Below are 22,268 nucleotides of genomic sequence, written 5' to 3' on the forward strand. Positions count from 1 at the left end.
TGTTCCTTTAGACTGAACATGTGAGTACATTGGTCCTATCTTGATTTAACTAAGCTCTAAAGATATGTTACAATGCAGCTTGAGCTTTTTGAATTCAGTTGTCTTCACTTCTGAATTAACTTTCTTCCAAAGATTACATCAAATCCTTGTCATAGACACGATCCGTTTATGAAGAGTCACTGACTGGTCTAACTGGTTGAGCCCTGACTGACTTCAGCTTATTTTTCAACTAATTGTACCTTTTGATGTTTTTTTCACAGTAAGCTTGAATCTAATCAACATCTTTAGTTTTAAATTCAGACTTGTATCCAGCAGTTCTTAGATGATGTTCCATCCAGACAAGATGCTTAGCAAAGTAATTTAAGATATTGTGGATCAAGATTGCAGATTTGAAGACAGTTAGACTTAAAAATCTTACTTAAAAGGGAAAATTAATAACTTCAAGACTAGACCTACTAGAAAACTCTTTTAGCCTTTCATGAAGAACTTCATTCAATTCTGAGTTTCTACAAACCTTGTTGAGAAGAATCCAAATTTCGGATAAAGAACGATTCTCAAAGAGGTGAAGTGATACCTTGAAAGACCCTTCAATCTGACAGTATACAAAGATGTTAGGTCTCAATATGTTTGTAGAAGGGGGGTTGAATACAAACAATACCGTTTAATCGAATAAAATGCGGAATAAAAAAGTGAAACAAAATTCAAGTTAAATAAAATTATTATTAAACTTGAAAGGTGTTACAACAACGGTATCGTTTACAAGGGATTAATCTCAAATCAATTATCACAAATCTAGAATAAATTTGACATGAACTTTTTCTATTTTTGCAATAAAAAGATCAAATGCTAAAAGCGATTTGAGATTAAGTTCTAGGGATTTCGATCCGGTAGATAGTTACACAAGAATAAGATAGGTATTTCTAGTGGATTGGATTTAACAATAAATACTAGAAATAAATGATCTGTAAATTTGCAATAAGTTCTCTGCAGGTTTCTTTTGTTCTGTGTTCTTCTGTATGATATTCAATGCACTACTTTAAAATGATCTGCTTCTGTTGGTTTTGTAAACAAACCACTTCAATTGAATCAGTAAGACTTTCGGTAGGACAATCCATTTGGCTCAGCATGACAATCCTTTTAACTGATAAGACTTTCGGTAGGACTATCAATTGAACTGATATGACTTTCGGTAGGACTATCAATTGAACTGATATGACTTTCGGTAGGACTATTAATTGAACTGATATGACTTTCGGTAGGACTATCAATTGAACTGATATGACTTTCGATAGGACTATCAATTGAACTGATATGACTTTCGGTATGACTATTGATTGTCATACCGATTGTCTTGCTAGTACAAAAGATAGTCTTGCTGGATTAAAACAGATTTTAATCAAATAATAATTCTGAATTAATTAATCAATTAATTTAATTAATCAATAAATTAATCTTTGCAGATTTAATTTATTTTCCTAATTAAATTATATGACTTAATTAATTAATAGAGAATTAATACCAATCTTGAGCAGCAACCATTCTTCTAAAAATCACTGTCAATTACGAATCAATTCCATCACTTCAATGTTGACACTCGATGTACTGTCTGGTTCATGAGTGACTAACTTCCGTGACGTTTCTTCATGCCTTGACTTTGATACTCTTGATTTTCTTCAGACTAAATCCTTGTAATTAATTGATACCCTGACGAGATCTCTGACACTTGATTAAATCCACAATCTTGATTTATATCACTGAGGCTTGATCAATTTCTTAAACTTCTTCCAGTGAATTAAGTCCTCAAGACTGTAGAAGAACAATGTTACTTAATCCTTTGACATATGTTACTTTGAGAGATCTCTATGACGATAGAACCACTATTTACTTGTTACATTCTTATTTGAGTTGAGTTAAATCCTCGAATAAACAAATAGGCTATGACATATGCCTTTCAATCTCCCCCTATTTGTTTGTTAGACAATAACAACAAATACCTAGAGGATAACTCAACTAACAAATAAGAAAAAGATATAAACAGTAATGCAAAGTAAATAGCAGAAAAGTTCTGGATTATATTTAACATTTTCCAGATTCCAAAAGAAATTTACAAGTGAATACAAGATAGATGTCCTCTAGCCTGAACATATAACTACATTAGTCTATCTTGATTCATAAAGCTCTAATCATATTACATTGAGTTTTGAGCTAATTGAATTCAGTTGTCTTCTCTTCCGACTTCACCTTCTTCCAAATCTTGGAGCAACTCCTTGTCAAAGACATGATCCTTTTCTGAAGTGAAGCTGTCTGGTCTAACTGGTTGAACTCCAACTGACTTTAGCTTATTCTTTAACTAATTGTACCTTTTGATATTCTTTTCACAATAAGCTTGAATCAAATCAGCTGCTTGAGTTTTCAACATGGATAAATATCCAGCAGTTCTTAGGAGATGTTCCATCCAGACCAGATGCTTAGCTGAGTAGTCTTTAAGAGATTGTGAATCGAGCTGGCAGATTTGAAGACAGTCAGACTTAAAGAATCTTACCTGATGAGGATTGTTGACCACTTGAGGACTAGCCCTGCTGGCAAACTCTTTGAGCCTTTCTCGAAGAACTTCATTCAATACTGAGCTTCTTTTGACATTGTTGAGAAGAACCCAAATCTCTGACAAAGAACGATTCTCAAACAGATGAAGTGACACCTTGAAAGATCCTTCGCTCTGACAATATACAAATATGCTCATCTCATTTAGTGATCTGTCAAAGGCAACTATGATCCTTGAGACTTCAGTCTTAATAGCATTCATGTACATGTCATTGTTTGGATTAGAGATCTCCAGCTTGTCCAGAAGATGTAGAAACTGCCTATCATTGTTTGTGCTCAGCTGAGGCATATCAAGTACTCTCCTAGCTTCATCCCATTTTTCACCAATCTTCAGACTGACATCTCTTCTCCTTTCTTGAGCTTTAATGTCATGAAGACGTTGCTTTTGAAGAGTTTCTGTTCTTTGTATGTCTTTCCTCATGTCAATGATCTGGGATACCTTTTTGAGTTCAGCTTCTTTTCTTTTCAACTCTGACTGCTGCTGCTGAAACTCTTTCTCAAACAGAGGATCCACTGGAGCTTCCTCTTCCCATTCTCCAAAATCACTTTCCTCCTTAGCTTCAAAGAAACCATCTTTATCTCCCAAGACTGATTCAGTGGGAACTTCACAAATATCAAAGTCATCCTGTTCTCCACTATAGTAGATATCATGAGGCTTCCCTGTGCCTCCAGCAGACGAATCTTTTTCTTTTCCCTTTTTACTTCTCCCTTTCTTCTCCCCCTTAGTTGAGGAATCCTCTACAGACATTCCCTTAGATCCTCCATGACCTCCATCACCTCCAGAACCTGAGCCTCCACCAGACGGCCCTTCAAAGAAAGTCCGTTGTTCTTCATTAGGGCAGTGAGAATTTTTGATCATGTAGTACAGGTGCTTCATCCCGTCATTCAGATGTTCCATGCCCGTCTCTATCTTCAGAAATCTAGAAGAATCTAGTGAATGATTCATTTCAACCAAGTCTTCAAGAGAAGTCATTCTTGTATGTAGAGAGCAGAAGTTTGAAATGTCGTCAGCTGATAACGTTGGAGATGCCTGGATTGAGTTAAGCTTTGGTACAACAGATGTCTTCAAATCTGATATTTCAGTCCTGATGAGAGCTAGCTGATTATTGACAGAGGTGGAAGAAGAAGACCGTTCAATCACTTGTGCTTTGAAGGATTGAGCTTCAGCCTGACTTTTTGCAAGTTGTTCCTTGAGATCGGCAATTTGAGCTAACAGATTTTCAGTGTTTGTGTCTGTGTGTGCGCTCACCAGAATATCTCTCCTGTTTGATTCACTCAACTCACGTGCTTGTGTATCTCTCAATATAATTGCTCGTGAGGAGTCTTCCTGATGCTGATCTTCTGTACCTGCATTTAAAATCACCCTAGCCTCTTCAACAGAGGTCAGTGGTGGTGTAATGGGAATTCACGAGTCCCGATCCTCAGTCAAACCTATCTTTTCATGTGAAATAGATGTCTAAATTGCTTCAGGGATAGATTGACCGAGTTGCCCTCCACTTTCTCCAGATAAATCTGCGAGTGGAGAATCCCGTGAGGGAGCCAGAGGTGTTGGATCTGGGAGGGGAGAAAATGACTCTATTAAAGGTGGCTGAGAGTCAGATTTTCCCTCAGAAGCATGTGACTGCTCTTCTGCCGTAACTATGGCAGGCACTGTAACCGACTCAATGTGCACTCCTCGCTCCGTGTCCTGAGTATCATCTATTGGTCCTTATGCTTCCATTGTGAGTAATGGAATTGTGCTTGACTCAGTACATGATGCCATGGCCCTATAGCAAATTTCAATAGATTCATCCTGTTGAGAGAATGTTTCTAGTAACTGTTCAGTGGCCATTTCAAAGTCCATGTCCTGTTCGGAGGACAAGGATGGGCTTTCAGATGCCTCAGTAAATGTTCTTCTTTTCTTGGGTGGAGGCAGAGCTGAGGGTTCATTCACATCCACTAACATACTACTTCCTACTAACCTTCTAGGCAATATTTTAGACAGTGGGGGAGAGGTTGAGATAGGTTGTGACTCTGTGTTTGGCTCTATGACCTGGGATTGAAGCTGTGGTTCTACAACTTCATGGTCAGTCCTATCAACCACTGGGGGTCTTTCAATAGAAGTAGGAATAGGTTGAGTTTGAGGAATTATTACCTGCAGAGGAAGAGCATCTGATGTTTGAGCCTGGGTGGTTTGAACCACTGGAGGTTGAGCTTGCTGTTCATGACCGGGAAGATTGAAGATAGGTAAAGGAATATAAGTGGCCATGAAAGCAGATACAAGTACTGGGACTTGCATGAATTTGAAAGTTGTGTCTTGGCGGGTGTAAAGCTTTTTGCTTACTGGAGGGGGTTCGGTTACTGAGGAGTTAGCAAAAAGGGCTTTATACTCAGGTGAGAGAATATGTTCTGCTATGAGCATGAGAAAACGAGCATAGTAGCACGAGACCCTACGATTTGTAGAATGATCACGTAAAGCAGTAGTGAGACGTCTCAAAAGAATGGGTAAAATTAGTTTGCCAAAATTGATCCTTTGATTGAAAACAACCGCAAGACCAATATACTGCAGAGTGGAAGTGATGTTGTGAAAGTTGGATTTAGTGCAGTTGGCAAACACTTTAGAAAGTGTATCGAAGAAAATGTCCCATTCGGAAACCAAATTGGATTTAGACAACTTGGTTAAATTAATCACCCCCTGATAGTGAATAGCATGGAAAAAGTTTGAAATATCATTTTCAGAGGGCAAATTACAGAAATTGTCCATTGGAAAATTTAACGCTCGATTGACGACTGTTTCATCAACTACATACTATGTGTTCGCCACGGTGAATGAAAAAGATTTAAAATCATCGGCCACAGTAGAGGTTGTGCAAATCAGTCTGAGCAGATCAACATTTAAAATCACATTTGATTTAATAGCAGAGCTAACAATCGAATGGTCATTTAAAAATCTAATCCACGGCTTAAATTTTTCTACATCACATTTATCTGGATTAAAATATCCAACAAGATTATGTGCGACAATTTGGAAATTGAGAGCCATTAAAAAATTAATAAAACACACACTTTCAGAATTTTAAGAATTAAATTAAGAAAATTCGAATTAATTAAAAAAATTTAATAATTCGAATTAAATCAATTATATCCGAAAAATTTAGAAAGTAATGTATCTCGTTAAAGTTCTTAACTCACGATAATAGATCTGAAAAACGCACAAGACACCAAACAAAATTAAAATAAAAATACCCAAAAGCAAACAAACACTGAGTTTTTTAAGGGAACGAAAATGAAGTGAAAATTTTTGTTTTTTTAAAACATAAAAATTGGGCAGCACTTCTGTATGTATATACGTGTATGTATATATCACAGGAGTGATGATTTTGTATGCTGAGTAAAAACTCGAGCAAGGAAGATAAAGGAGGCAGTTTTGATCTGTTCGAAGTGAGAGAGAGAGAAATAAGAGAGAAAAAGAAAGAAACTGTTTGAATTTTGAACAAAAACTGAACTGAATGATTTTAACAAGACAAAGAGACGTTAAATAGACAACTGGTATGACAATTCGGGATAGTCTTACCGATTGTCATACCGATAGTCATACCAGGCAAATTGAGAAAACAAAACAAACAAAAACAAAACAAAAAAACATAGTAATAATATAACTGGTATGACAATCTGATAGTCATACCGATTATCATACCAGTACAAAATAAAACAAAAAATATCTGATATTAATTTTATTACTGGCATGACAATCAATAGTCATACCGATTGTCTTGCCAGTTATAAAATTAAACTGAATTAAAAATAAACACGTATTTGTACTGGAATGACTTTCAGCAAGACAATTTCAATTGTCTTGCCGATTGTCATTCTAGTATAAACTAAATTAAGTATTAATATAAATATACTGAAATGACTTTCAGCAAGACAATTTCAACTATCTTGCCGATTGTCATTCAAGTATCAAATTAAAACAAACAAATATATATATATATATATATTTTATAAACCAAATATAAACAATTTTTAACAAAAACAGAAACACTAATATAGATATGGCAGATAATATTTACACAATTAAAATATTTCAGATATAATTATATTTTCAGTCAAAAAATAGATTTCTTTTGAATTTTTAGCAAATAAAATTCATAGAAAAATATTTTTAGAGAAAATAAAATATTCTGAGACATTAAAATTAACAAGTTGAGTAAATAAATAAGATAAGATAATAAAAAATACATAGAAATAAGCAAGAAATTTTGGAAAATGATAAAATAAATTTGCAAATGAATTTTTCATTTATGAAAAATTCATTTGTAAATTCACTCAAGAACAGATTTCAGATATTCACAAGTTTAATCACTAAAGCTATTCAACATAACCAATTTACCAACTAATTTGGTAAATGTGGATTCATCAAGAGGTTTAGTGAAAATATCTGCTATTTGTTCTTCTGTTCGAACAAAAAATAGTTCAACAGTACCATTCATGACGTGCTCTCTAATAAAATGATACCTGATGTCAATGTGCTTGGTCCTTGTATGCTGCACAGGGTTGTTGGTGATGGCTATTGCACTTGTATTGTCACATAGAATAGGTATTTTGTTCAATACAGAGCCATAGTCCCGTAGCTGATTCCTAATCCACAAGATCTGAGCACAGCAGCTTCCAGCAGCAATATATTCAGCCTCGGCCGTTGAATTTGAAACTGTTTGTTGTTTCTTGCTGTACCATGAGACTAGTCTGCTACCTAGGAATTGACAACTCCCTGAGGTGCTTTTCCTATCAACAACACTGCCTGTGTAATCTGAATATGTATATCCAACAAGGTTAAAACCAGATTCTTTAGGGTACCAAATACCTAGATTTGGTGTTCCCTTAAGATATCTTAAGATTCGTTTAACAGCAACGAGATGAATATCTCTAGGATCCGCTTGGAACCTTGCACATAAGCATGTAGAATACATAATATCTGGTCTACTTGCAGTAAGATAGAGTAACGAGCCAATCATACATCTGTAGCTTGTGACATCTACCTTAATGGAGTTTTCACATGGTCCAAGCTTGACAGCTGTAGTTGACGGAGTCCTTGCTGATGCAGAATCCTCTAGATTGTACTTTTTGAGGAGTTCCTTGAGATACTTGGATTGACAAATAAAAGTTCCATCTAACCTTTGATTTACTTGTAATCCAAGAAAGAACTTCAGCTCTCCCATCATGCTCATTTCAAATTTGCTGTTCATTAACTTAGCAAATCTCTTACAGAGATTATCATTAGTAGACCCAAATATTATATCATCCACATAGACTTGGACTAATATTGTATCATTCTTATGCTTTTTAGAAAAGAGAGTTTTGTCTATGACACCTCTAATAAAGCTATTTTCAATAAGAAATTCAGAGAGAGTGTCATACCTTTTTCTCGGAGACTGTTTGAGTCCATAGATAGCCTTGAAAAGAAAGTAGACAAAATCCATATGATCTGGATCTTCAAAACCAGGAGGTTGCTCTACATATACCTCTTCATCCAGCTTTCCATTCAGAAAGGCACTCTTGACATCCATTTGATAAACTTTAAAGTTAGAGAACGCTGCAAATGCCAGAAATATCCTGATGGCCTCTAGTCTAGCCACTGGAGCATAGGTTTCATCATAATCAATGCCTTCGGCTTGCGAATACCCTTTAGCTACCAGTCTTGCTTTGTTTCTTGTAACCACACCATCTTCATCTAGTTTATTCCTGAATACCCACCGAGTACCAACAGCTTTCTTGTGTGTAGGTCTAGGTACCAGTTTCCAGACTTGTTGATGTTCAAACTGATTGAGTTCATCTTGCATAGAAATCACCCAATCTGGATCAGTCAGTGCTTCCTCAATCTTCTTAGGTTCCATCTCAGAAAGAAATCCTGAGAACAGACACTCATTTTGAGTAGCACGTCTAGTTCTGACTCCAACATCTGGATTACCAATAATCAACTCAAAAGGATGAGCTTTATTCCAGACAATCTGTCTTGGAAGATTTGATCTTGATGATTCGCCTTGAAATTCATTGGGATGTTGTGTCCTACTAGTTGATCCTTCAGCATCTCCCCCTGAGTTGTTGCCATGTTGACTTGAAGATTCTCCGTCAGTAGCAGTGTATCTCCATTGTTGCCAAAGTTTCCATCACCATTACCTTGAGTATCATCATGATTAACAGGTTCTTCACCAGCAACAACCTCAGGTTCTTGATCATGTTCTGATTCTGAATCTGACATGTCATAAAACTTCAGTTTCTCAGAAGGATCTTCAGTTTGGATACTAGGGAGTTTAGTGTCATCAAATGTAACATTGACACTTTCAGTTACTTTGTGTTGATCAATGATATACACTCTGTATGATCTTCTTCCATATCCAACAAAAATACCCTCATATGCCTTTGCCTCGAATTTACCACGACGATCATCTCCATCCTTGAACATGAAACATCTGGCACCAAATACATGAAAGTATTTGATAGAAGGTTTCTGTTCATTCAAAATCTCATAAGGAGTTTTCATGAAGTCTTTGTTGATTAGAGTTCGATTCTGAGTATAACATGCAGTATTGACAGCTTCAGCCCATAAGTACATTGGAAGACCTGATTCACTTAACATCGTTCTTGCAGCTTCAATCAATGTACGACTCTTCCTTTCTACCACTCCATTTTGCTGAGGGGTTCTAGGAGCTGAAAATTTTATGGTAATCCCTTTGTCTGTACAGAATCCATTGAGAAGTGAATTCTTGAATTATGTTCCATTATCTGACCTTATTGCTCTAACAGGAACATTAGAATCTAACTCGATCAATTTGATATGATCAATCACAACTTGTGGTGTTTCATCCTTAGAGTGAAGGAATAAAACCCACGTATACTTGGAATAGTCATCAACTATCTCAAGACAGTAACACTTCTTTGACATCGAAAGGACATTAACTGGTCCAAATAAATCCATGTGCAATAATTGCAGAACACCAGTTATGGAGGATGTGTCAGTGCCTCTGTGACTTGCTTTCTTTGACTTTCCTTTTTGGCAAGCCTCACATAGTCCTTCTGGGGAGAATTCAAGCTGAGGCAGACCTCTGACCAATTCTCTTTTGACAAGAGAATTCATTGTTTTGAAATTGAGATGAGAAATTCTCTTGTGCCATAGCCAACTCTCATCTGACGATGCCTTTGCATAGAAACAATTGACTTCAGGATTGCTTCCAGAGTTCATGTCAGCTACGAACAGATTTCCTTTCTGGATTCCCATCAAGGAGGGTTTTTCATTTTTCTTGTACAGAATCTGACACTTCAGCTTGTCGAATAAAACATTGTAGCCGTTGTCACAGAACTGACTAATGCTAAGCAGATTGTGTTGAAGTCCTTGCACAACATACACATTTTCAATGATAACATTTCCAGCTGGCAAACAGCCATATCCCTCCGTTAAACCTTTGCTGTTATCTCCAAAGGTAACCACTGGGCCAGCTTTCTCAACCACATTTGATAGCAGGGCTCTATCTCCGGTCATATGTCTTGACGATCCGCTGTCAAGAATCCACACTACCGGTTGTACCTGTTTAATGCCCTGCAATACAAATGGATTAGACCTTCTTCGGAACCCAAGCTTGGCTGGGTCCGGCATACTTGTAAAATTGGCCTTTATCAGGCAAAACAACATTCTTAATTTTAATGTTCTCAACTTTCTCAATGACTAGACATTTGACCTTGTGAACAGCCTTGACAAATTTCTGTTTAGGCTTAGGCACACATATCTCCTTTCTAGCTTTAGGAGGACTAGCAGTCTTAGACCTATCATGCTTCCTATTATTTACATGCTGACGAGGAGTAGTCTTATCATTAGAAACATGCTTACCATTAAAATAAGCATACATCAAATTAAAAGCACAAGACATACAATCAGGAACACCACATGCTTTATGAGAGGGATTAACAATAGGCAACTTATGCATGGTAGACATGGCATTTGTGTTATCCAACTCATGTGTGTCTGAGTTAGTCTCAGTTGCTTTCACAACTTTGATTGGAACCTTTGACACACTTGACTTGGAAACAGCTTTCTCATTAGCATGATCTTCAGCATGGATTTCTTCTTGAATAATAAATGAGGTCTCATCAAATGGTTCAGCAATTGATTCTTTATAGAGGGGTTCATCAACACCCTTAAGCACATATGGTACTTCCCTGCCTTTAGCACAGACATGAGGAGGGGAGTTTATGCCTAATTGTCCAATAGTAACATTGTAATCATAACCTATTCCAGATGTTTGATTAACAGCTTGCTTATTGTAAAACTCTTTGGACTTCGAACAAGAATTAAAGTAAGCTTTAACCTTAGCCTCAAGACCGGTGATCTTGTTTTTGAGAATAGTTTCGAGTTATCTATAACAGTCAACTCTATTCTCTAGAAAAGATACTTGTTCTTTTAATTTATCTTGATTAATGTGCACAAGTCTTAATTCATTGACCTCTTTCTCAAGGTCTTTGATTTGTTGATTTAACATTTCATTATCACGACGAGCACAATCTAAGGAACCTCCTAGATGATAAACTAATTCAGCATCATTAAATTTTACCTCTTTTCTTGACGATGAGGTGTTTGCATCACTAGCCATGAGAACAAGATTCCCAACTTCTTCATCTTCACTGTCAGTATCATCCCATCTTCTTCCCTTTGCCAGGTAAGCCCTTTCAGATTTACTCTTCTGATTAGAATCGTAAGAGTTCTTCCTAACTTGTTTTGGCTTCCTGCATTCTGTGGCAAAGTATCCCAACTCATTGCAGTTGAAGCATCGAATGGTGCTTCGATCAACCATCCCTATTTTGTACCCACCACTGCTGGTGTTAGAGGATGAAGATCCACCTTTCTGGAATCTGTTGTAGTTGAACTTGTACTTGAACTTGGGATTCCTTTTGAATCTGACATTTGAGAATCTCTTGACAATCAGGGCCATTGACTCATCCTCCAATTGCTCCAGTTCTTCCAAGGAATAAAAATCATCTCCTGATTGATTTGTAGTAGGAGGATCAAATTCTGCTACTATCACATTTTCTTCAACCTTGGAAGACTGTACCATTCTTTCTGACTGTTGAGATTGTTGTTGATATTGTGGTTGTTGTTGTTCATCAGCTACTAGAGCAGTAGATCTGCTGAACACTCTTCCTTTCCCGTAAACTTCCTTCTGCTGAATCTGCTCCAACTTATAAGTCTTTAACACACCATAGAGCCTTTCCAAAGAAATCTCACTCATATCTCTTGCTTCTCTTATGGCAGTGATTCTATGTTCGAGATGAGTTGGCAGTGTCAAAAGGAACTTTTTGTTGACCTCCCTGATGGAATAGTATTTACCATTAATGTTCAGGTTATTGATCAATGTATTGTACCTTTCAAACACTTCAGTGATTCCTTCTCCTGGATTGGATTTAAAGTATTCATACTCAGAGGTTAGGATTTCTAATTTGTTCTCCCTAACTTCCTATGTGCCTTCATTAATAACCTTAATAGTTTCCCAGATGTGTTTGGAAACTTTACAGTTCATCACATGTCTATTCATCAAGGGATCAAGGGAATCTACTAAAATTAATTGAAGGCTAGCATCCAGGGAGGCTTCTTCTTTTTCAGCAGGAGAAAAATCCTCAGGATCTTTCACATAAGTTCATATTTTGGTAATCACCACATCATTTTCTATTACCTCTGGTTCAATAACCATCGGAATTTTAGGACCCTTCTTTAACACTTCCAGATATTTGGAATTTGCAACTTGTAAAAATAATAACATCTTCTTCTTCCACATAACATAATTTTCTTTATCGAATAGTGGAATTTTAACGGTTCCAACTTTTTGTGTAGTCATTACGAATTTTTGAGTAAATAAAAATTCAAGGAGTGAAAGAATCACAAAAGTCTAGGATCTTGATTTGTTCGTTAATCAGAAGGCTCTGATACCAATTGTTAGGTCTCAATATGTTTGTAGAAGGGGGGTTGAATACAAACAATACCGTTTAATCGAATAAAATGTGAAACAAAAAAGTGAAACAAAATTCAAGTTAAATAAAATTATTATTAAACTTGAAAGGTGTTAGAACAACGGTATCGTTTACAAGGGATTAATCTCAAATCAATTATCACAAATCTAGAATAAATTCGACATGAACTTTTTCTATTTTTGCAATAAAAAGATCAAATGCTAAAAGTGATTTGAGATTAAGTTCTAGGGATTTCGATCCGCTAGATAGTTACACAAGAACAAGAAAGGTATTTCTAGTGGATTGGATTTAACAATAAATACTAGAAATAAATGATCTGTGAATTTGCAATAAGTACTCTGCAGGTTTCTTTTGTTCTGTGTTCTTCTGTATGATATTCAATGCACTACTTTAAAATGATCTGCTTCTGTTGGTTTTGTAAACAAACCACTTCAATTGAATCAGTAAGACTTTCGGTAGGACAATCCATTTGGCTCAGCATGACAATCCTTTTAACTGATAAGACTTTCGGTAGGACTATCAATTGAACTGATATGACTTTCGGTAGGACTATCAATTGAACTGATATGACTTTCGATAGGACTATCAATTGAACTGATATGACTTTCGGTAGGACTATCAATTGAACTGATATGACTTTCAGTAGGACTATCAATTGAACTGATATGACTTTCGGTATGACTATTGATTGTCATACCGATTGTCTTGCTAGTACAAAAGATAGTCTTGCTGGATTAAAACAGATTTTAATCAAATAATAATTCTGAATTAATTAATCAATTAATTCAATTAATCAATAAATTAATTTTTGCAGATTTAATTTATTTTCTTAATTAAATTATATGACTTAATTAATTAATAGGGAATTAATACCAATCTTGAGCAGCAACCATTCATCTGAAAATCATCTGAAAATCACTGTCAATTACGAATCAATTCCATCACTTCAATGTTGACACTCGATGTATTGTCTGGTTCATGAGTGACTAACTTCCGTGACCTTTCTTCATGCCTTGACTTTGATACTCTTGATTTTCTTCAGACTAAATCCTTGTAATTAATTGATACCCTGACGAGATCTCTGACACTTGATTAAATCCACAATCTTGATTTATATCACTGAGGCTTGATCAATTTCTTGAGCTTCTTCCAGTGAATTAAGTCCTCAAGATTGTAGAAGAACAATGTTACTTAATCCTTTGACATATGTTACTTTGAGAGATCTCTATGACGATAGAACCACTATTTACTTGTTACATTCTTATTTGAGTTGAGTTAAATCCTCGAATAAACAAATAGGCTATGACATATGCCTTTCAATCTCCCCCTATTTGTTTATTAGACAATAACAACAAATACCTCAAGGATAACTCAACTAACAAATAATAAAAAGATATAAACAGTAATGCAAAGTAAATAGCAGAAAAGTTCTGGATTATATTTAACATTTTCCAGATTCCAAAAGAAATTTACAAGTGAATACAAGATAGATGTTCCTCTAGCCTGAACATATAACTACATTAGTCTATCTTGATTCATAAAGCTCTAATCATATTAAATTGAGTTTTGAGCTAATTGAATTCAGTTGTCTTCTCTTCTGACTTCACCTTATTCCAAATCTTGGAGCAACTCCTTGTCAAAGACACGATCCTTTTCTGAAGTGAAGCTGTCTGGTCTAACTGGTTGAACTCTAACTGACTTTAGCTTATTCTTTAACTGATTGTACCTTTTGATATTCTTTTCACAATAAGTTTGAGTGGAAAATCCCTTAAGGGAGCCAGAGATGTTCCCTCTGGGAGGGGAGAAAATGATTCTATTAGGAGTGGCTGAGAATTAGATTTTCCCTCTATAGCCTGTGAAGGCTCTTCTACTATAACAATGGTAGGCACTGTACCCATTCCTAAGTGCTCTCTGCTCATTGTGTCCTGATTATCATCTATTGGTATGTCTTCTCCCATTGTGTGTAATGGAAGTGTGCTTGACTCAGGACAAGATGCCATGGCCCTATGGCAAATTTCAATAGATTCATCCTATTGAGAGGATGTTTCTAGTAACTATTCATTGGCCATTTTAAAGTCCATGTCCTTTTGGGAGGACAATGATGGGCTAGCAGATGCCTCAATGTATGTTCTTCTCTTCTTTGGAGGAGGTAGAGCTGAGGGTTCACTCACAACTACTTCACTTCCACTCACATCTCTCCTTACAGGTAATTTTTGAAGTGGTTGAGAGTTGAATATAGGATTTGACTATGTGTTTGGCTCTATGACCTGGGTTAGAATTTGTGGTTCTACAACTTCTCGGTCAGTCCTATCAACCTCTTGGGTTCCAGTAGCAGTAGATGCGTGAGGATGTATTACCTAAAATGGAGTTACAAAAGAAGTTCCTGGATGGGTGGATTGATCCACTGGAGGCTGTTGCTCTTGAACTGGTTCTGGAATAGTGGGTAGAGGAATGAAGGTTGACATGAAAGGGGTCACAAGTACTGGAACTTGTGCAAATTTGAGTGAAGTTTCAAGTCGGGTGTGAAATTTCTTTTGAGTAGTTGGAGAAAACTTGAAAGCTGCGTTTGCGAAAAATGCCTTATGTTCTGGAGATAAGACATGGTTAGCAAGAAGCATAAGGAACTTAGGGTAATAACAATGAACTTTTCGACCCCATGAATGGTCCTGCTTGGCAGAGAGAAGGCATGAAAGAATTTTTACAACAAGTAATTGGCCTACATTGATCCTTTGATCATAAAAAAATGCAAGACCAATATACTGCAATAGCGAAGGAATATTTACGAAACTAGATTTGGTGCAGTTGCAAAAAACTTTGGCCAGAGTGTCAAAGAAACAATCCCACTCAGGCACGAGATCTGATTTGGATAGTTTAGATAAGTCAATTACCCCTTGATAGTTGATGGAAGTGAAATTTTTTGAAATATCCTCATCAGCGGGTAACCCAGCAAAGTCTCTTTCAGGTAAATTTAATGCCCTGTTTATCACCAACGGATTGACTACGTACTGTGTATTCTCAATAGTAAACGAGAATGATCTTGAATCATCTGACGCAGATACGGTAGTACAAATCAGTTGGAGTAGATTAATTTTTAAATGAGTATCTGATGTAATAGCAGGACTAACAAAGGAATGCTCGTTTAAAAATCGAATTCAAGGCCTAAATTTCTCTATAGAGCAAATATCGGGATTATAATAACCATTAAAATTGTGTTTGACAATTTCAAAATTTTGGGCCATTGTAAAATGCACGGAAAAATTATATGTTAAAGATTAAACAATCAAAAACACAAGCCCACTTTTAGTTTAAACAATAAAACAACCAAGCCTCGAATAAGTGATGAAAAATGAAACGATAGAAGAAAGACTAATTAAAAACTTGAGTCTGTGTACAATAACGATAGTTTTGGAAAGGAAAAACAAGTACATATATATGCTGATGCTTTTAAACTGGTAAGACTATTCGGATAGTCTTACCGATAGTCTTACTAGTTATAAAGATACAAAAAACAAAAGTAAAACCAAAATATTTGTATATAACTGAAAAAGTATACTTGCAAGACTGTCAACAAGACTATCTAGATAGTCTTACCGATAGTCTTGCCAGTATAAAACACTGAAAAACTATTATAATTAATTAAAATACGAAAAATATAATTTGTAACTAAAAAGACAGTCAGTAAGACTATGAAAATAGTCTTACCGATAGTCTTTTTAGTACAAAGAGACTAAATAACAGCTAGAAAGACTAAATAACAACTGAATTAGCAGTAGAAAATAGAGTAAAACTGTACAAAAGTTAGATAATTTAAATATGTTAAAAAATAGAGCAATTTTCAACTAAAAATAAGTTTCTTTTTAATTTTATCTTGTAAAATTTTAAGAGAAAAATATTTTTAGAGAAATTGGAAATATTTTCAAACTATTCAAATTATTATTAAAACAAATATGAAAATAAGATAAAATACCACAAACAATAATTTACAATAATTTTTTTTAAAAAAAATAGGACACTGGTTGATAAAATAATTATACAAGTAACTAAAAAATAGATACTTGTACAATTATTTAGGAACAAATATCAGATATTAACTAGGTTAATTACTAAAACTATTCAACATACCCAATTTACCAACTAGTCTGGTAAATGTGGATTCGTCAAGAGATTTAATAAATATATCTGCTGTTTGTTCCTCTGTGGGAATGGAAAATAACTCCACAGTACCATTCATGACATGCTCTCGAATAAATTGATACCTGATGTTAATATGCTTGGTTTTGGTGTGATGTACAGGATTGTTGGTGATTGCAATGACACATGTATTGTCACATAAAATAGGAATCTTATAAAGTACAAAGCCATAGTTTCATAGCTGATTCCTTATCCACAAGATTTGAGCACAACAGCTTCTAGCAGCAATGTATTCAGCTTCAGCTGTGGAGTTAGACACTGTTTGTTGTTTCTTGCTGTACCATAAGACTAATCTGCTACCTAGGAACTGACAGGTCCCTGAGGTGCTTTTCCTATCAACAACACTACCTGCATAATCTGAATCTGTATATCCAAGAAGGTTAAAAGCAGACTCTTTAAGGTACCAGATACCTATATTAGGTGTACCCTTAAGATATCTTAAGATTCTTTTCATAGCAACGAGATGAATATCTCTAGGATCCGCTTGGAACCTTGCACACAAGTATGTAGCATACATAATATTAGGTCTACTTGCATTCAAATAAAGTAATGAGCCAATCATACCTTTATAACTTGTTATATCTACCTTTATAGAATTTTTACATGTACCAAGTTCACAGCTGTAGATGATGGAGTTCTTGCTGATGCTGAGTCCTCCATGTTGTACTTTTTGAGGAGTTCTTTCAGATACTTAGATTGAAAAATAAATAATCCATATGATCTTTGATTTACTTGTAATCCGAGAAAGAATTTCATCTCTCCTATTAAGCTCATTTCAAATTTGTTGTGCATCAATTTAGGGAATCTCTTGCACAGATTATCATTAGTAGACCCAAATATTATATCGTCCACATATACTTGGACTAGTATAGTATCATTCTTATGTTTTTTAGAAAAGAGAGTTTTGTCTATGACACCTCTTACAAAACCATTTTCAAGTAAAAATTCAGAAAGAGTGTCATACCATTTCCTCAGAGACTGTTTGAGACCATAGATAGCCTTGAAAAGGAAGTAGACAAAATCCAATTGATCTGGATCTTCAAAGCCAGGGGTTGTTCCACATAGACCTCTTCATATAGCTTTCCATTCATGAATGCACTTTTGACATCCATTTGATAAACTTTAAAGTTAGAGAATGCTGCAAATGCCAGAAATATCTTGATGGCCTCAAGTCTTACTACTGGTGCATAGGTTTCATCATAATCAATGACTTCAACTTGAGAATACCCTTTGGGAACCAGTCTTGCCTTATTTCTAATCACTAATCCATCTTCATCCAATTTGTTTCTGAATACCCACCTAGTTCCAACTGCTTTCTTGTGCTTAGGTCTAGGTACTAGCTTCCAGACTTCTTGATGTTCAAATTGATTGAGCTCATCTTGCATTGCAATAACCCAATCAGAATCAGGTAGTGCTTCCTCCACTTTCTTAGGTTCCATTTCTGATAGAAACCCTGAATAAAGATATTCATTCTGAGTAGCATGTCTCATTCTCACTAGCAACTGGATCACCAATAATCAGTTCAAAGGGATAAGCTCTATTCCACACTGTTTGTCTTGGAAGATTTGTCCTTGATGATTCATCTTGAAATTCATTAGGATGAGATGTTTGAATAGTTGATCCTGTACTCTCTCCACCTGAGTTGTTGCCTTGTTGATTTGATGAGTCTCCCCCTGTGTTGGTGGTATCTCCATTGTTACTAATGTTTCCTCCACCTTCACTTGGGTCATCATCAACAATATCATTTCCATTGTCAACAACAATCTCAGGTTCTTTGTCATCATCTGAATCTGAATATGGCACATTTGAGAACTTCAAAGTTTCAGACGGATCTTCTGTTTGGATACTTTGGAGTTTAGTGTCATCAAAAGTAACATTGACTCTTTCTATGACTTTATGTTGATCAATGATGTATACCCTGTAAACTCTTTTGGAGTAACTTATAAAAATGGCTTCATATGCCTTGGCCTAGAAATTGCCTCCACGATCATCTCCATATTTTAGCACAAAACACTTGGCACCAAATACATGAAAGTAATTGAGTTTTGGCTTCTTTTCATTCATGAGCACATAAGGGGTTTTCATAAAGTCTTTGTTGATTAAGGTTCGATTCTGGGTATATCATGCAGTATTAACAGCTTCTGCCTAAAAGTACATAAGAAGTCCTGATTCACTTAGCATTTTCCTAGCAACTTCAATCAATGTACGATTCTTTCTTTCTATTAATCTATTTTGTTGTGGAGTTCTAGGAGATGAGTATTGTCTAGAAATCCCTTTGTCTGTACAGAAATCATTAAGAGTTGCATTATTGAATTTTGTTCCATTTTCTGACCTTATTGCTCTAATAGGAAGATCAGACTCCATCTCAATCAACTTGATATGATTAATCACCATCTGAGGAGTTTCATCTTTGGAGTTTAAGAATAAAATCGATGTATACTTAGAGTAGTCATCAATAATCACAAGAGTGTAACATTGTTTTGACATGGACATCACATTAATTGGACCAAATAAATCCATATGAAGTAACTGAAGGGGTGTAGTTATGGATGATGTATCAGTGCTCCTGTGAACTGCTTTCTTTGACTTCCCTTTCTGATAAGCTTCACATAGTCCTTCATGTGTAAATTCCAACTTGGGTATACCTTTTCACTAATTCTCTTTTGACTAGAGAATTCATTGTTTGGAATTAAGATGTGAAAGTCTCTTGAGCCATAGCCAACTGTCATCTGATGATGCTTTTTCATAGAAATAATTAACTTCAGTCTTGCTTCCATAGTTCATGTCAGCTACGAATAAATTACCTTTCCTTACTCCCAAGAGAGCAGGTTTCTCATTCTTCTTTTATAAGATCTGACAATTTTGCTTATCAAATAAAACATTGTATCCCTTATCATATAATTGATTGATACTGAGCAGATTATGCTTGAGACCTTGCACAATAGATACATTATCAATGATAATATTTCCAACTTCCAAGCAGCCATATCCCTCAGTCAAACCTTTGCTGTTATCTCCAAAGCTAACTACATGGCCAACTTTCTCAACCACATTTGATAGCAGGGCTCTATCTCCGATCATATGTCTTGAGGATCCACTGTCTAGAATCCACACCATAGGGTTCACCTGTGCAATGCCCTGTAATATCAATTGGGTTAAGCCTTCTTCGGAACCTAAATTTGATTGGGCCCGATATACTTAAAAAATTGGCCTTTGTCAGGAAAAACAACATTCTTGACTTTAATAACATCTATTTTCTCAATGACTGGACATTTTACCTTGTAAACAACCTTAACAAACTTGTTCTTAGGCTTAGGTACAAATATCTCCTTCCTAACTTTAGGAGGACTAACAGCCTTAGGTCTATCATGCTTCTTGTTATTCACATGCTGACGAAGTGGAGTCTTATCATTGGATGTATACTTTGCATTGAAATAAACAAATGTGACATTAAATGGACATGACATACAATTAGCAACAATATATGCTTTATGAAATAAATTAATAGTAGGCATGTTATGCATGTTAGGCATGTTACTCTTTTGACCCACGTCATGAGTTTTTAAGTTAACTTTGGTTGTTTGCACAACTTTGGCTTTGTCCTTAGAAACACATTTGTTAGATGCAACACTCTCATTAGCAATATCCTCAAAACATAACTCTTCTTGAATAATGATAGAAGTCTCATCAAATGGCTCTGTTATGGGTTTTCTAAACATAGGTTTACTAACATCTTTAAGCACATGTGGTATACCCCTTTCTTCAGCACTGATAAGGTCAGGGGTATTAATGCTTAATTCTCCAATAGAATCATTAGAATCAAACCTATTCCAACAGTTTTATTAATGACCTATTGATTGAAAATCTCTTTAGCTGTAACACGAGAGTTGTAGTAACCTCTGACTTTAATTTCAAGACTAGTGATCTTATCCTTAAAAATAGTTTCCAATTCTTTATAACAGTTAACCCTATTCTCAAGAAAAGATACTTCTTCTTTAAGTTCATCTTGATTAATGTGCACTAGTCTCAATTTATTAACTTCCTTTTGCAGAGCATCATTCTGAAGAATTATTCTATCATTTTCACGATGAGCACAGTCTAATGTACTACTAAGATGATGAACCATTTCAGCATCAGTAAATGTTACCTCTTTGTTGGGAGATGCATTTGAGTCTCCTATAGCCATGAGTGCAAGATTGCTAACTTCTTCTTCTTCACTATCAGAATCATCCCAACTCTTTCCTTTAGCAAGATAAGCTCTTCTAGATTTGTCTTTTTGATTTGAGTCATAAGAGTTCTTCTTTCCTTGCTTAGGTTTTCTGCATTTAGTTGTAAAGTGTCCTAACTCATTGTAGTTAAAGCAACAAATTATGTTTCTATCCACCTTCCGGTCTTGTAGCCAGAATTTAAAGTGTTACTAGATGAAGAACCACCTTTCTAAAATTTGTTAAAGCTAGACTTGAATTTGAACTTGGGATCTATTCTGAATCTGAAGTTACCAAACTTTTTCACTATCAGAGCCATAGACTCATTTTTCAGTTGTTCAAGCTCTTCCATAGAGTAGAAATCCCCATTAAATTGATTAGTAGATGTCACACCATGTTCAGCTACTATCACATCTTGGACACTGTTGGAAGGTAGAACAATTCTTGTCTCTGGTTGAACTTGTTGTTGAGGAATTTGAGCTACCAGTGTAGTCAATGTACTGACCACTCTTCCTGTACCATAAATTTCTTTCTGTTGAATTTGCTCTAGCTCATAGGTTTTCAGAACACCATAGAGTCTTTCCAGTGAGATTCAAGTCTCTTGCTTCTCTAATGGCTGTTATTCTAAGCTCTAGATGAGGCGGAAGTGTTAGTAAAAACTTCTTGTTGATCTCCTTGATAGTATAGTGCTTTCCATTTATGTTCAAGTCATTGATCAACTTGTTGTATCTCTGAAAGACTTCAGTGATGCCTTCACCTGGATTGGATCGGAAGTGCTCGTACTGAGAAGTAAGAATCTTTAACTTGTTCTCTCTAACTTCCTCTGTACCTTCATTGATCCATTCTATTGTTTCCCATATGTGTTTGGCATCTTTACAGTTCATAACATGAACGAGCATTATTGAGTCAAGGGAATCAATCAGAATTAGTTGTAGAATAGAATCCAAAGTAGCATCATCTTTCTCATCAGCTGTATCAGTTTTTGGATCCTTAAGATAAGTTATTGAAGGGGTAATAACCACATTATCCACCACAACTTCAAATTCAACGACCATTGGAATTTTTGGACCATTCTTCAAAATACTATCATACTTTGCATTGGCCACCTTAAGAAATAAAAGCATCTTCTTTTTCTACATCACATATTGGTCTTTATCAAACATAGGAATCTTGACGGTTCCAACTTTTTGAGTAGCAATTTTGAATTTTTAAGAGAAATAAAAATTCACCAAATCTTGATAAATCTCAAAAGTACGGATCTTAATTTTTGTTTCAATC

The 22,268-nt window shown here is 35.5% G+C and overlaps 1 protein-coding gene across 1 annotated transcript; it reads right to left on the reverse strand.

Annotated features, from left to right (window-relative positions):
* Nucleotides 1–18,252: 18,252 nt before the first annotated feature.
* On the reverse strand, nucleotides 18,253–22,045 carry LOC141690552 (uncharacterized). Its single transcript, XM_074495343.1, has 6 exons — nucleotides 21,559–22,045; nucleotides 21,285–21,470; nucleotides 20,683–21,126; nucleotides 20,064–20,584; nucleotides 19,719–19,923; nucleotides 18,253–18,575 (listed from the first exon to the last, which is right to left on the reverse strand). The coding sequence occupies exons 1-6, from the start codon at nucleotides 22,043–22,045 to the stop codon at nucleotides 18,253–18,255; spliced, it is 2,166 nt and encodes a 721-aa protein (XP_074351444.1).
* Between the last annotated feature and the right edge of the window lie 223 nt (nucleotides 22,046–22,268).

Source organism: Apium graveolens, chromosome 10 (genome assembly GCF_009905375.1).
Source record: "Apium graveolens cultivar Ventura chromosome 10, ASM990537v1, whole genome shotgun sequence".
Lineage (NCBI taxonomy): Eukaryota > Viridiplantae > Streptophyta > Magnoliopsida > Apiales > Apiaceae > Apium > Apium graveolens.

Excerpts from the sequence above, each read along its gene's own strand:
- LOC141690552 (XM_074495343.1), bottom strand. The coding sequence starts at position 22,045 with ATGGTCGTTGAATTTGAAGTTGTGGTGGATAATGTGGTTATTACCCCT. Across the intron at positions 19,924-20,063 it reads TTGTTAAGGTTGTTTACAAG|GGCATTGCACAGGTGAACCC; the intron begins GTAAAATGTCCA and ends TTGATATTACAG. Across the intron at positions 18,576-19,718 it reads TAATGTATCTATTGTGCAAG|ATTCAGATGATGACAAAGAA; the intron begins GTCTCAAGCATA and ends TGCCATATTCAG.